The sequence below is a fragment of the Pleurodeles waltl genome, chromosome 7, assembly GCF_031143425.1.
Source record: "Pleurodeles waltl isolate 20211129_DDA chromosome 7, aPleWal1.hap1.20221129, whole genome shotgun sequence".
NCBI classification, from domain to species: Eukaryota; Metazoa; Chordata; class Amphibia; order Caudata; family Salamandridae; genus Pleurodeles; species Pleurodeles waltl.
The window spans coordinates 167,934,333-167,951,373 of record NC_090446.1 but is presented as its reverse complement, the minus strand read 5'-3'; the positions used below and the strand labels follow the sequence as shown (position 1 = coordinate 167,951,373).

Genomic DNA, 17,041 nt, shown 5'->3' with positions numbered 1-17,041 from the left:
CCTCTGTGGTGTATTTTACACTAAAATGTACACTGGCATCAGTGTGCATTTATTGTTCTGAGAAGTTTGATACCAAACTTCCCAGTTTTCAGTGTAGCCATTATGGTGCTGTGGAGTTCGTGTAAAACAGACTCCCAGACCATATACTCTTATGGCTACCCTGCACTTACAATGTCTAAGGTTTTGTTTAGACACTGTAGGGGCACAGTGCTCATGCACTGGTACCCTCACCTATGGTATAGTGCACCCTGCCTTAGGGCTGTAAGGCCTGCTAGAGGGGTGTCTTACCTATACTGCATAGGCAGTGAGAGGCTGGCATGGCACCCTGAGGGGAGTGCCATGTCGACTTACTCATTTTGTTCTCACTAGCACACACAGGCTTGTAAGCAGTGTGTCTGTGCTGAGTGAGGGGTCTCTAGGGTGGCATAAGACATGCTGCAGCCCTTAGAGACCTTCCTTGGCATCAGGGCCCTTGGTACTAGAAGTACCAGTTACAAGGGACTTATCTGAATGCCAGGGTGTGCCAATTGTGGATACAATGGTACATTTTAGGTGAAGGAACACTGGTGCTGGGGCCTGGTTAGCAGGGTCCCAGCACACTTCTCAGTCAAGTCAGCATCAGTATCAGGCAAAAAGTGGGGGGTAACTGCAACAGGGAGCCATTTCTTTACAGTGATGTGTAGCAAAGGATGCACATTATGATTAAACGTGCAATTGTTAGCATGCTGGTCTTTGTCCATTCCCAGAGGAGCATTTTATAAAAGCTTTTTCGCAATTATGCTTGCAACTTGCTAGGCATCATACAGTGATAAGGAGGCCAATGACTGGTAAGTAGGCCCTTTTTTTTTTTTTCTTCCCTGGAATGCCAGGGGACGCGGCAATAGAAATCAACATGAGCCAACTTTAACTGGTGAATTCCATTTGGTTGAGATTAAAACGTTACGGTTTAGCTAACATTTTCCCCTAATCTCACTAACCTTTCTCTTCCCTGTACCAAACTCATGCACCTGCCCAACATGGCCCAAATCCCCTTTGAGAGTGGCTGCAGGACCTTAAAGAGCCCAACCCCCCTCCAGCTCAGAGGGGGAGAAGGACTAAATGCTTGGTCTCCTGAGATATTTAAGACTGCCACCACGCCCTCACCATCTTATTTCCAGAGGCACAGCACTGAAGTTGAATCTGCGTACAAATCATGGCTCCAGAAGATGCTGCTCTAGGATACACCCTACGGGAGGTCTGGCTAAAACTTTCCTAAGCTGCAAATGTATACCCAAACCAGAGGTTGAGGCAGTGTTAGCTAGGGTTCAGTAGGTCAGCGTTGGGTGTGGTATTTTAATCACTGAAGTATTTTACTTAAAACATCCAGTCCCCACCAACCCCTGTAGACAGTGCTACCACCAGACGGGCACAAGCCTGCCCTGCAAAACCAACCACCTCACCAGCCTTCCCAGAGGGTGCTTTTCGCCTGTTCAGAGGAAATGGAAATCGGTGAAAACTGCCTGGAAAAGGACCCCATATTTCGGGGTCTGAGCAGTTATCCCCATTCCAGGGAAAACCTCTTAACTAACCGACATTGATGCACGGATACTATCCAGAATTGTAGATGCCAGCCCACCAGTGTCCCCAAACCAAATTCCATAATACCCAAAATAAGTGTTGCAGGATACATCTGGAAAAAAATATAACCGCTAGCTGGGCTTCCCCCCCCCCTTGTTTAGCAATTATTTTGCCTCACTACTCTCAAAGCACCAACCTCCATTCATTTAAACTGGGCCCCACCAATATGTTTGTGAACCTGGCTTCCATGCTGCTGATACACACTGACGTTCATTGTACTGACCGTACTGTCAGAGCTTCCCTATACCTAACCCTTGTACACACTTACACCATCAATCCCCCAACAGCCCAGAAACATAAGGAAAAACACACACACGCACACATAGGCACCTACGCACGCCCCACAAACACATTCCACAAGCCTCCTGCATACACACACACACACACACACACACACACACACACACAGACACACAGACACACAGACACACAGACACACAGACACACAGACACACAGACACACAGACACACAGACACACAGACACACAGACACACAGACACACAGACACACAGACACACAGACACACAGACACACAGACACACAGACACACAGACACACAGACACACAGACACACAGACACACAGACACACAGACACACTATACACACAGGCACATACCCAACAGAACCACAAATACATACTCTGATGCGCACACATTATTCACACATAAAGGCGAGCACGCAAACATTCTGTGCATTACACATTCAGCTCAACACTGGCTCGGCTCCTTTGATGTATGCCACCACTAAAGGTTTGTGCACTAATCAAATGTACATTTGAGTGCAGTCTGCTGGGCTTACCGCCGAAAGAGCTGAACATTATTTCCATTAAGGTTTTGCTGAGCTGTTCACTCTTTCCCACCTCACTCTGTTTGCACAACTGATCACAGCATCCCCCTAACATTATTCTGCCCCGATAACTCAATCGGTGTTTAGGATCTCTGATTAGGAGCGGAGGGGGGCTTTACATATAATAATGAGCAGAGGCAGGGTAGGCCCTGCTGATTGCTACCGCTTTCATGGGACTTCAGGTGGAAAATACTGTACATAAGTATCGTAGGAAAGATGCAGTGCTCGAGAAGCCCACAGAAACAGAAGTACAGGTATACATACCTCTTCCCACTCCACATACACGAAGGCACACATATAAGCACAAACAACAAGTGATGGACGGAATGCTGAACATTGTCAAACACTCACCCCCAGTCATAGATCTGGGTTTAATCCATCGTTCTTTTGCTCACCATGCCACCCCAGTTTGGACCCAGCCATATGCAAATCAGACTTGACCCTGTTCCTCATGGGAACAGTCCAGACCGAACTGCCAAGCCAGGTCCTCACTGGACCGGAAACAAGCATCCTGGGACCGGTCATCAGCCAGGCTAGCTTGAATTCAGTGGCATGGGGAGCACGGGACCCACGTCTGGGCATACCCTTCCCACTTAGGGCCTTCCCACTTAGGGCGACAAAGCAAAAACAACAAGTGATGGACGGAATGCTGAACATTGTCAAACACTCACCCCCAGTCATAGATCTGGGTTTAATCCATCGTTCTTTTGCTCACCATGCCACCCCAGTTTGGACCCAGCCATATGCAAATCAGTCTTGACCCTGTTCCTCATGGGAACAGTCCAGACCGAACTGCCAAGCCAGGTCCTCACTGGACCGGAAACAAGCATCCTGGGACCGGTTTCGGGGTTTCATCCCTCATCAGCCAGGCTAGCTTGAATCCAGTGGCATGGGAAGCACGGGACCCACGTCTGGGCATACCCTTCCCACTTAGGGCGACAAAGCAAAAACAACAAGTTATGGACGGAATGCTGAACATTGTCAAACACTCACCCCCAGTCACAGATCTGGGTTTAATCCATCGTTCTTTTGCTCACCATGCCAACCCCAGTTTGGACCCAGCCATATGCAAATCAGTCTTGACCCTGTTCCTCATGGGAACAGTCCAGACCGAACAGGGTCAAGACTGATTTGCATATGGCTGGGTCCAAACTGGAATGGCATGGGCAGCAAAAAAACGATGGATTAAACCCAGATCTGTGACTGGGGGTGAATGTTTGACAATGTTCAGCATTCCGTCCATCACTTGTTGTTCTTACACATATAAGCACATCAGGGGCACGCACACTCAAACATAATTACACACACAGAAGTCAAGCTTATTGCCCCGCAACCTGATGCATGAAACTGGCAGATTAACCTATTAGAACCACTGTGCACTTCAACCACCATTACTACCGTTAGGCTTCAGTTTCTAAGAATGCAAATAAATACAAATTAGGCAGACTAAAACTACGATCAGTGCTTAATTGGTTCTTGTTTTTTCCGCTGTGGAGCACCAGCACTTATTTTTGAAGGGCCGGTGCTTATTTTAAAGCAGAAAGCTGCAAGAGTGAACTGAAGGGGGCTGGAGGTGGCTTTATATGGATTGAAGAGGCCCAACATAGTTTAAGGATTACGCAGCCTCAGTATTCTGTGTTTGCACATTTAATTGCAGCAGCCGCATGTTTAAGAGGAGGGATTTGGGCACAGGCATGTTTTTATTTACAAATTAAGCACTGATTACGAGCCCCACCTCACCCCCCAACTCCCATAGGGGAGCAGATCGTGGGGGCTTACTTTTAAATCAGGGAGAGTGAAGATACATTGATGCAGGCGGTGAGGGTAGCGGGAAGCTTCCAAAAGACTGTTTAAAAGTCAGCTGACTTTTAAAGGGTCTTTGCGTCCCGCTACCACAAGCGTGTGACCTCACCCCGGCTCTGGCTCCAGGGCAGGAAACACAGAAGAGGGCCTCTGGAATGGGAGGCATGCGCAGCAAAGCTGCTATCGCGCATTCTCCAGCGGCACCTCTTTTGTGTTTACTAACGGGAGGAAGTCGTAGAGTCTGTTTAGGAAAAAATGTCCGCGGGCCGCAACGGAAAGTCTGCCGGGCCGTACTAGGAGTACCACAGCACTATGGCAACAAACAAGGTGGCACATGGTCCCAAGCGCTGTACCAAGAAGCCCAAAGAATTTTGGAATGGTCGATCTTTCACCAGGTGAATTTGAAGCAAAATGTCATAACAGATACTCTGAGCAAGATGAGAAGTGCCTGCCATAAATGGTAAATAAATCGGGATGTACTGGAGGAAATTTTTAAAAGTGGAGAATACCGAATCTGGACCGGTTCACAATATCCCAGAAACAGAATTGCTGGTCCTACGCAAGCCGAGATCCTCTACCGTGGTTGCCAGGGAATGCAAATCTTTGCGTACTCTTTTTCTCCGGTTCCTCACCTCCTAAGAGTTCCCATGATGATGAAAGCGGAGCCCTGCAGGACCATTCTTATCGCTCCAAGGTGGCAATACCAAAATTGGTGTCGAGAGACGGCACATCAAACTACAACCACTTCTGCCTCTACTGACAGTGAACCAGGCCCAAGTAATAAACTCAGATCCTAAATTCTTGCACTTGTCAGCCTGGCTGCGGAATTCAATGAATTTGGGCTTCTCAACATCCCAGGAGAATGCAGGGATATCTTATTGGGAGCTTGTCTAGGTATTAAAAACAAGACTTGGGGGGTCATTCTGACCCTGGCGGTCTTTTCGCAAGACCGCCGAGTTACCGCCGCGGTGAAGACCGCCGGCCGCGGCGGTATGCCGCTGCGCGTATTCCGACCGCTGGCAGCGTTCCGCCGGAAAACCGCCAGCAGCCACACTGGCGGTCGGCGGGAAAGTGGAGACTGGTCAACCGCCACGCCAGCAGAACACCGCCCACAGAATTACGACCCACATTTCTGTGTGGCGGTCTTCTGTTGGCGGTCTTCTGTTGGCGGTCACGTCCCTATGGCTCCCATCGCCTCCCGGAGGACCAACGCACAAGGTGAGTTGATCGTCCGTGAGGGGAGGGGGTGGGGGGGTGTTTGATGTGTGCGTGCATGGGGGTGTGCGTGTGAGTGTGTAGAGGGGGTGTGTGAGTGAGTGTGTGAGTGAGTGTATGCGGGCGGAGGGTGCTGCTGTGTCAATGGGTAATGTGTGCAGTTCGGCGGGTGCACATGTCTGCATGTATGTGTGCGGGTATGTGTCCCCGTCGTGTATGTGTGTGTGTAGGGGGTGTGTATATGTGCATGTTGGGGGTGTGTGCATGTCGGGGTGCGTGTATGTGCATGTCGGGGTGGGGGTTTGTAACATCTCTGAGGGTGGCAGGGGGGTGGAGGGTGTGAGGGGAGGACTAGTGGGGGAAACCCCTATCAGTGCCAGGGAAGGAATTCCCTGGTCCCGATAGTGCCTACCGCCATGGTTCGCATGGCGGTTCCCGACCGCCAGAAACCGCGGCGGTAAGCAGGGTCATGATACCCTTGGCGGTCTTGGGTCGACCGCCGGGCTGGAGAGCGCAACCTCCAGCCCGGCGGTCATGACCGCCGTGGCGGTCGGAGTGGTGAAGTTGCGGTCGATCGCGGCGGTGACCGCCGCGGTCAGAATGCCATTTTTTTTACCGCCGGTCTGGTCGCGGTCCGACCGCCAGGGTCAGAATGAGGGCCTTGGTCTTAAATGGAAGAGGTTTTGCATCTGTTGTCAACAGTCCAACATACACCCGGTGTCCGATGCACCGGAAAAAATCCTTCATTATCTCCTAAATCTGGCACGATCAGGGCGTGCTCGTGCTTCCATTAAAGTTCACCTAGCGGTCATATCCTGCTTCAGAAGATCAGTAGCATCCATAGCTGCCAAGTTTTCAGATTACTTGTGTGACATTTCCGTGGTTTCATTGCATTTATGAGTGACATTCAATAGCGAGTGTGTGACATTTAGGGTGGCACTTTATGAGAAAAACGAAGCAATGAAGTGCATGGAAACATACATATCAGAATTCCTCCTTTTTAGTAGCGAGGCAATAAAAAATATTTGAAACTGCTGCAAAACCAGTCTTGCTTTATAGTGAACCAGATTATCTGCATGTTTTGCGACAGCCTTTCTTATATTGTGTTTTAATAGAATTTTAAAGCAGTGTACATGTTCACAGTGCAGTTAGTTGTAGGTTGTGACCTTGTAGAACTATAATACAGAGGTCACTATTCCCCACTGCACCAACCAGGATTTAATTCGGTTTCTCTCTGGTTACACAATATCTCCGCAGTCATTGAGTTTCATAACGTTGACTTAAACTAATGCAGTTCCCATTAATTTCTTTAACTTATATGATTTCTCATTTTTCTTTTAGGTGTGTGGTTATTCTGTGTGTAGTCCCTTAACATGAAAGAAAAATGAAATAGACATAGAATTTCAATGCAAGACCTAGGCTTCGTTGGGTGCTCGAACCATGTATACCTTATTAGCTTGGCAATTTATACTTTCACCAGATAGTTAAGATTGGCTTAGTGTAGGGCACCCGAGCATGGAGCTGGAAATTGCCAAACATCGTAAACTTGTATTTGAATTGTTTAATTGTTAAGATGTGTGTGGGGTGGGGGGGGGGGGGGTTTGGGGGAGGTTTATTTTAGCTTGAATGAAAAACTGGAGTTTTCCCATCTGAATCAAGTGTTTGAATCTCTATATGGTATGCTCCTGTGCAGCCTTCTCTGCAGGAGCCAGAATGAGGCTTGAAGCACCTTAACACCCACACACATTCCTTGTACTCATCAGCAACTTCATTTATGAGACTGGCCGAGTGACACTTTTTTTTTATCCTGAGTTTGACCCTTGGTAGAGTCCACATACTATCCTCTTGCTGTGCTCACAGAACGGCCTCAGTCTCTCGGTTTTCATTATTAACTTTCAGGATTGTTTAAAGTGAGAGGACCTCCGTGCATCCGCATGTCTAGCCTCTTGCTTTAGGTGGCTTATTGAAACAAGCGCTTTCACAATGCACTAAGATATCAAGCAACATGCAATGCTTAGATTAGATCGGTTATTTCGCCTACATAAACTACCTTAACTACAATGTAAAAAACCAAACGGGCATTCCCAAGTCCAAAGGACTGCAGAAATAGGTATAACCAATTAAACCGCATGGTTAAAACTCACATGTTTTTTTTTTATCTCTAAAAAGTTATAATACTGCTTGAAGTTGTGTGCGCAGTGGGCTAATCAGATAATATCGGACCTATTTAAACTTGTGAGCACAACCTATTGTAATGGTTGGGTGGCGCAAGGAAAAAACAAATTTACCACCGGTCACCTCATTCTCTGTTATTTGGACTGCAGGGGGACAATCAGGCACTTTGTGGTGACACTTTGACAGGCGCCTTGTCTGAAAACAGGCAAGTCTGCGCCCCTGGATCCAGGTGAAGACACTGTCTTCAGGCAGGTCTGAACTATGTTCTTGACCTTGCATTGTACTGCAAAAAACTGAGTATGTAGTCCACTCACTCCGAGCCAGGCAGGCGACTGCTTCTTTGAACTGCCTGATGATTAATAATCCTCAGCCCGCAGTGCTGTGCAGCTCGGAACAGAGAGTTGATTCACAGGCTGTTAATAACCATGTTCCCAACACTGAACTTCTCTCCTTCATTTCCTTATATTGAGGAAATAAGAGAGGAATGCAGTTTTGGGGGCTTGCCGCTTTGCTCTGAACAGCACAGCAACCATGCTTCTTAAATGCAGCCTCTCATAAAGAGCCCTTCCGGGTCGAACTTGGGGAGCTATAATGCGTGACTAAAGCATTTTGGTGCTGTGACGCGGATGCCAGTACTAAAATGTGTTAATTTAGACCCTGATGTGTGGTACTTGGCATGTCTGGGCATCACCATTGTCAGGGACTAGCAGTCTCATGATACAATTGCTCCAGGGTCTGTTTATAGCATCCCTTCCCCCCCCCCCCCCCCCCCGTGAGATGTTCTCCCCCACTCTGGCAACTAAACACTACTTTCCCAACTAATGAAACAAAAGGCCCATTCAAGTCTATCCATAAAGCGGGCATTACATTTCTGTCTTGGGAATCAGCTCTCCTTTGGACATTAACTTCAGCAGACTTCTACTTAAACGAACTGATAATTTGAAATAATTTTTTCCAGATTCTAAGATCGCAGCAGAAAGGGCACTGTAAAAAAAGATGTTTAAAATTCTATCTTGACAAAACACTTCAGCAAATCCAATCAATCATTAATAGCATACAGTGCTCCTAGGAGGGTTTATCCACTATCAAAACAGCATAGCAAGATGGAGGTCTAATGCCATACAATTTTGTCATCAAAAAGCTGGCACGTCGTTGCGAACAAGGGTGCGAGCTCAGTCGACCAGAAATATATCCTCCTCACCAGCGTTGTTTAGTGGTGTGTCTATCCAAGATATCTCCACAGCAGCGACCTGGGAAAATAGACACATCCCCATTTGGTATTACGGTATCTTCTCCAGTAAAGGCGATCCATCATGGTAAGTGATTCCCACCATCCTCAAATGTGTAACGCACCTTTTACATACTTTAATGTTCATACAAAAAACTTGCTATTCAAGCATGTGAATCTATGAAATATCCAATATCTGGAGTAAGAAAATGTTACCTGTAACTAGTTCTCCAGTATTGGTATCTTTCATAGATTAACATGCGACGCACTCTCCTCCCCTGAGAGGCTCACCTTCACTTTGATGTGGTACTAATTCACATTTGTGCTCTTAAAATCTGAGGGGCTGAAGCCTCTGTTAAGAGTGTTCTAGAGGGTGATACAATTTGATTGGTTGTAACTTAAAGTTATGACTGTCACTGAGAGAAAAAAAAAAGATATGTTACCAAACTAAAGGTCTTATGGCCTTTCCAGGCTAGCTTTATCATTACACTGCTTTCTAATGGCACTGTGGAATTCCCACTTCAACTACGGGGAATGATCGAAGCATGTGAATTTATTAAAGAAACCAATACTTGAGCATTACAGTTACAGATAAGTAACTTATTTTCTTCCTGAACATTCTTAGTCTGCACCAGATCATCCAAATAAAATATACCTATTCTTTCTTTAAGCTTCTACCCAGAATTTGACTTTAAAAAAAAAAAAAATGTTTATTGATTGTAACATGCTGATTTGTGCTTCTAGGTGTGCATTCACCAATAGGAACTCCAAGCAGCTCTGGGTGTGGCAGTTTTTCTAGCAGTTCCCTGAGTGCTCTTCATGCAATCAGCGAAGGTGTTGGGACTTCTCTTTTGTCAACATTGTCTTCACCGGGGCCAAAGCTTGATACCTCTCCAAATATGAATATGGTACCTCACAGTAAAGTGGGTAGTAATGACTGTAAAAGCCCTACGGGTGTTTACTGTGACCAAAGCCAAGTGGAGACTTCAATATGCCAGTCTAACAGAGACCTCAGTGAGAAAGACAGCAAAGAAGGCATTCTTGATGGAATAGAAAGTCAAAGGGGACAGTCTGAAAGCAAGGGACATAGAAAACTTCTCCAGTTATTGACATGTAACACAGATGAAAGAGCACTTACCAATGTACCAAACTCTATGATTGACTCTGGGTGCAAGGAATCTTCCAATGTCACCAGTCCTTCGGGTGTCTCTTCCTCAACATCAGCTGGTGTGTCTTCTACATCAAACTTGCATGGTTCTCAACTGCAAGAGAAGCACAAGATTTTACACAAATTATTAAAGAATGGAAACTCTCCTGCTGAGGTGGCCAAGATCACGGCTGAAGCCACAGGCAAAGACAGCTTCCAGGATTCCAGCAATCCAGTATCTTGTGCAGAAGGAAGAGTGAAGCAAGAACAGTTGAGTCCTAAGAAAAAAGAAAACAATGCATTACTTAGATTCTTGTTGGATAGCGATGATGCAAAAGATCAACTTTCAAAGGACATAAAACCCAAACTAGAAGTCATGGATAATAAAATCGGCCAGTGCAGCAGTTCCACTCTTCCAACTTCAAGTCAAGAGAAGGAGGTCAAAATAAAGACTGAACCAGCTGAAGAGGTGTGTATTCTATGATATTGAAGTTGTTCAGTGTCTTTTACCACCACAATATTTAAAGGTGTTTTTCTGTAGATGGTCAGAGTGCTTAGTCAACTTTTCAAAAAGTGGTGAGGTTGAAAGAAAACTTTAATGTCAAAATATGTATTCTGTAAAATGGAAATGATGCCATTTTGATGAATATTGTAAGGTAACCTAATTTTTAGGGTTGAGTCTGCAAGTGCACGCTCTAGCGCATGCCTCTTGCTTGCAAGATTCTGTGTACAGTAAAGGGCTTGGAGCATGCCTGACACTTAACATTTATTGGCTTGTGTGGCACACTGCCTTATAGCCTCGTAATTCGTCACTGCAGGCCTGGCATCATATCTGTTCATCTGTCTGCTGCAGACACAGAGCCCTGATTTACTCAACTTAATCAGTGCCCGTCTGCTGCTCCCGATGTGATTGGGGTACCAGTTTGTTCTTTTTAACTTCTGGAACCCTGCAAATAGAAGGGGTGTTTCAAGAACATTCCCAGCAGGACAAGCAAAGTTTTATTTTTTATTACTAACTTTCTTTTCTTTTGCCAAGCCGTCTTTATTCATTTTTCCCTTATGTTTTCTTTGTGCTCGTGGGCGCTGTTCTCACGATGACGATTGTCTTGTTCTTAATATTGCAAAGCAACATTTTCTTATTACACGTAATTTCAGAAATGATGCTCAACACTTAAACATGCAGTACACCCCAGTCCGCCCCACTGGTAATTTCTCTACACCAGTCCACTCCAGCCCACCCTAGACCATTCCAATCCACCCCAGTCCAATCCTCTTAACACTCCCCAATGTAAACTGCCCCACTCCACTTTGCCACGCCCCAATCCAAAGCAATCTACACCACTCCAAAAACAATAGACAGCACTCCAATCTGCCCAATCTAAAACAATATGACCGACTGTAATCTGCTACACTCCTATCCGAAACAATCTGTCCCACCGAAGGCCAAAACAATCTGCCCCACTCCAGTTCGAAACAGTATGCCCCAATCTGCCCTCTACAATCCACCCCACCTACCCTTACACAATCCACCCTACCCCAGTCAACTTCAACCCACCCAGTCTAATCTGTCTCACTCCAGTCTGCCCTTCTGTAATACACAACAATCTGCCCCAGTCCATTTTACCCCACTCAAATTCAAAATGATCTCTCGAATCCACCCCAATCTGCACACTCCAATCCAAAACAATCAGCTCAACTCCAATCTGCCCCACTCCATTCCAAAACAATCCGTCCCACTCCGATCCAAAACAATCTGCTTCTTTTCAGTCCAAAACAACTTGTCCCACTCCAAACTCCGCCACTCCAATTCAGTCCCCGTCACTCCATTCCACCCACACGTCCCAATCCATCCCACCCAATGCAGTCCATATGAATCCATCCTACTCCAGTCTAGTCCACCCCTCTCCAAGCCACCTTAATCTTCGTCAGTCCAAATCACCCCCTCACCAATTAATCCACCCCATTTCAATCTGCCCTAACCAAACCACCCCACTCCAATCCAACATATTCCACTCCAGCCCACCACACCACAATCCAGTCTAACCCACCTCACTCATTCCAATCCACCACTCTACTCAAATCCACCCTACTGTATCCCAGTCCACCCAACTCCAATCCAATCACCCCATTCCAATGCACCCCATTACAGTCCACCCCAATCAAATCTTCTCCAATCCAGCCTACTACCTCAAGCCACTCCACCTTATTTCACCCCTTGAAACTCAGCCACTGGAATGTGTTCCCCCTCTACAAGGCTCTAATCCCCCATACTACTCTACGACACACTACTAACTTTTAGCCATGCTGCACTGCAGCCACACTGGTGTACAACATGGCAAAACACATTGCCAAAGCCAACTGCTCTAGTATAGGCGAGACGTTTCGCTTTGCTAATGCTTGTTTCTTTTGGATCTGTCATCTGTAACCGCTAAGAGACTAAAATGGGTTCAGAAGCCAAATAAAGCGGTGCAATAGAAATGTGGGTATTAATGGTGTATGTTGCAAACATAGAGAGCTGCAGCAAAACTAGTGTTCAAAGTTGCATGGTCGACCTTGCTCATTACTTACTTTAGTGTCACTAAAACTGTGACAAGGCAGGTTAAGGTAGTGATAAAGTAAGGATGTTGTGAGTAATTCAGGCTTGGGTTTCTCAAGCTAAAAGAAGACCAAAACCAATGTCAAGTGATAACTTTTTCTTGTTGTTAAAATGTAGTTGCCTGCATTATTGCATTCTATTTTGAGATCATTATTCTAAAACTATGATGTGCATGGTTCAAAAGAAGAAAGAAACTTAATGGCAATTTCCACACCATTTATCAGATGAAAAAAGTATTTTGGGATCATTTCACTTTAAAGTAAGTTGTGAAGGGCAGTAAATAAGTGAGACTTGCACCCAACAAGCTGTAGGAATTGTTTATTTTTAGATTAGAACACAGTTAGGTTATTGGGCATTGCCATCAAAATTTGCCAAACACTTCAAAATAATGGGGTTCGGTGATGGTGCCGAAACATTGATTTTGTTGAGGTGAGTGTGGCTCCAATAGGAAGAGCCTGATCACTAAATAGTCAAGTCACTTGTGTTAGTTAACAGTAAAACTTTCTTTTTTTTAAATCAGTACTGTACGAATGCATGTTGAGGCTTATGGAAATTAGAGAGAATGTTTTGTAAATGCCATGGTTCTGCCCATCAAAAGGACATAGGTGGTATATACTGTTGTCCTGCCCTGGCCAAAGACTGTTGAATGGCAATCAGTAGAGGGAGCATTTAAGAAAATATTTTAATCTACTGCAAGCCTATGTGAGTTCGCACCATTCTAATCCTAGAGTCCTGTGCAGGTGCTGACTGCCATGTTCTGTGGTTGCTTATTTCTCTCAGTCTTGTGAGCTGGAAAAGAGTGAGCAAAGTGCTTGCTTGAATAGCTCACAGGTTCTATTGCTATTGGTTCTAGGTGCATACTCAGTTACAGGAGAAAGGTATAATGCCATAATGAATGGGGGGCAACCTTTGCAGATTTCAAAATTACGTATAATTTCATGTAGTATTCCTGAAATTGTGTAATTACATACATTATGCACACCTTTAAAAAATATAAAAAATCCAGCGTAGAAAGCCATTCTGAATTGTAAATGTATAGTTTTTGCAGACTGTTTACCTTAAAATAGATTATTTAACTACATCTTGGCCAGCAGACACATTATAGGCAATCCACAAAGAGACCTGTTTTCAGTTAATTGTTTGAAGGGCAGTGTGTTGGATTCAACCACTGAAGTTTATTGTGATTACTGAAAACAATTCTGCAGTTCACACCACATGCTGTGCTTTGAAGCCATGAAATGAATACTGTGGCAGACTTTAGATCTTGTTAACAAGAAAACCGATCTACCTTTGTGTTTCCATTTAGATCAGGTTAATCTACTGACCCTGAAGATATAAATTATTTAATAAACATCTCCAGTAAGTTTTTGGCTGTTCTGAAGAACGGATATTTTGAGTTTTCATGTGACTGGAATTAGTCCTGCTTTGTAATTTGGGGTAAATATAAAATAACTTTGAATTGTGAGCTTTCTTTTAAGGCAGTCCAATCAGGCAAATATTCAATTTTCTTCGACAACACAATAATACTAACATTTTTAGTTTAGTTAGCTTGTTATGTGTTAACCATGTGTTTATTTCAGATAAGTGGAGACTTGGATAATTTGGATGCCATCTTGGGTGATTTGACAAGTTCTGACTTCTACAATAATGCTATATCATCTAATTCAAGTAACCTTGGAGCTAAGCCACCCATTTTTCAAGGTATGTCATCTTTACTTAATGTGTAGTCTAAAGTGTTATTATATGTCTATATACTGCACTGCTAAATTCATGAAGCCCAAGAATTGTTCTCGGATACGCTTTACTAGGTTATTCTTCTGGGCTTTATGGAAACTTGTTAAAACTAAATACTGTTATTGTAGCATATGTTTTATGCTTCTAGTGTTGCTGTAGCTGCTTGTGGGTGTTGGGCCACAAAAGACTGTTGACCTGTTACAGTATGTGATTTGTATCACAAATGAAGGTTGTCCAGTACTGGCTAGAAGCCCTAAACTCTTAGAGTCCATCCTTGTAGTACATAGCTTGGTCCTTGATATGTTAGCCAACTTGTGCGTTGAGGAAAATGCCACATGTCTTGCACAAGTAAGTATTAATCAATCATTTTGAGCACGATTAATCTCTATTTGAACAGTAAACAGACTTGCTAATTTTGGAAATCCAAGTTTTATTATTTTTTGTTGATTAAATCCTAGCTATGTTGTATGTTTCTACAATGGATACTGCAGGTATAGCGCTTCTTGAAAGTGCCTTCCATAAGATAAATGTTGCCAATGTGTTAGTACTGTCAGTTCACTACAGCTGTATTTTATATGCACTAATAAAGTGAAGTACTTTATGTTAAGTCTCTTTACCTTCCAAATCAGCAACTTCTTTTTCCATCATGTGTCCCTCAGTGTTCCCCAAACCAGCCTACAGCACATCAGAAAATCCTCCTCCGCCTCATATTTGATCACCACTAAAACCCTGGCCAAACAGCAGAGCTTCAATCTTGGGTTTGGTCTGCAAAGCAGTACCTTTGCAAATGTCCCTGACACCTACTTAGTCATTGCCATTTAAAGACATGACCTAGACCTACTATCTGTTACAGAATCCTGGCTAAATATACTTTGTAAGTGGATTATAGAATCACTTGTTACACTCGGCCACTATATCATAAGGGAAGATTTATCTATCTAAGCAGTCCCTAATTTTCAAAGTAGCTTCAGTATAATTCTTATCAGGCATGGATGCCTTAAACCTACATTTTATGTTGTGCTCCCGCACCTCTTAAATTCTTATCATTGATCACCTTTTGAAACTCCAAGCCAGATGGATTGACTAGGTCACAGTGTACGTTACACTCCTCCTACGCAAACAACTCATATCTGTGAAGCTTTTCTGAGAGTTCAACATTGTTTTGAGGCACTCCATCTCCACAAAATAATTTCCCTTCTTAAATTCATCTGACTCTACACTAATCTTTTGCATCTCATGACAGTGGATCGACTTCTCAACTTCGTCATTGCTGTGTTCTTATCTATGAAATGTTTTCCTCCATTTATAGCTGATTGGTCAGAATACCTATGTCAGTTTCCTCATCCAGATCTCTAAACACCAGCCCATTGCAGAAACAGTCAAACAAAATCTTTGGATATGGATCTACCATTAAAGACACCCAACTCCCCCCCCCCCCCCCCCCCCCCCCCCCTCCACATAAAGACAACCTTGCCAACACTTTGAATGTCAACACTGAAGTGTTGCAACAAAGCTATCTTCCCTAATGTATAGTTCAAATTAAGAACTCCTCGTTAACTCTTAGTAGTCCTGGTGAAGGTGATGATCTCCCTTATTCTGTGTAAAGCTAAGGTTAAAGAATGGGATACAAATTGCCCATCCTGTCAGTCAAAGCGTAATTCAGTCAAGACAAACCACCACCTCCTTTAGTTGCACAGGTGCCCTACCCCCTTGAAAAAACATTGTTCAGGACCTATTTGTTCATCAGTTTTGTTTAACGCATTTTAATTAGTTATTTCAAGTATAAACGTTAGTGATGCAATTGGATCTGTGTATTAAGATATTCAAATTGCATACGTGTATGTGTGTGTATGTATGTATGTGTGTGTGTATATATATATATATATATATATATATATATATATATATATATGCTCGATGGCATGTGTAGCTGCAGATACACATGCTGTGCACATCTCGCCATCTGGTGTTGGGCTCGGAGTGTTACAAGTTGTTTTTCTTCGAAGAAGTCTTTTTTCGAGTCACGAGACCGAGGGACTCCTCCCATTTCGACTCCATTGCGCATGGGCGTCGACTCCATCTTAGATTGTTTTTTTTCTGCCATCGGGTTCGGACGTGTTCCTTTTCGCTCCGTGTTTCGGGTCGGAAAGTTAGTTAGAATCTCGGAAAAATCGTCGGTATTGTTTGCGTTCGGTATCGGGTTAGTTACAACAGATCGACACCGAATTAAGAAGAGCTCCGGTGGCCCTTCGGTGTTTTCTTCCATCCCTGTCGGGGCCTGGTCGGCCTGGCCACGTCTCTCTTCAAGGCTGATGGAACGGACCCCATTCCGCTTCTTTCCAGAATGCCATAACAAGTATCCATATACAGATCAACAACTGGTCTGTAACTTGTTTGTCACCAGAACACAAGGAGGATACTTGTGAGGCCTGTCGAGCGTTTCGGTCCAGGAAGACACTCGGGGACCGAAGAGCAAGAAGACTGCAAATGGCGTCAGCGCCGACAGGACAAGAGCGTTTCGAGGAGGAGGAAGAAACATTCTCCACCCAGGAGTCGGACTCTGACGAGATCGATCCCGAGGAAACGCCAAAAACCGTGAGTAAGACGTCGAAAACAAAAACTCACGAGAAAAGCGCTAAAGCCCAGGGGACGCCACCGCCAACAGGCCATGGCGTAAC

The 17,041-nt window shown here is 44.6% G+C and overlaps 1 protein-coding gene across 8 annotated transcripts in view; it reads left to right on the top strand.

The window, feature by feature from the left end:
* Nucleotides 1-17,041, top strand: part of NCOA3 (nuclear receptor coactivator 3) — a 558,025-nt gene that overhangs the window by 244,798 nt on the left and 296,186 nt on the right. For all 8 annotated transcript variants that reach the window (XM_069243454.1, XM_069243453.1, XM_069243457.1 and 5 more), the window contains 2 exons: nucleotides 9,631-10,502; nucleotides 14,210-14,330. In XM_069243454.1, coding sequence (XP_069099555.1) covers nucleotides 9,631-10,502; nucleotides 14,210-14,330 — 993 coding nt within the window. The remainder of the gene's footprint in view (nucleotides 1-9,630; nucleotides 10,503-14,209; nucleotides 14,331-17,041) is intronic.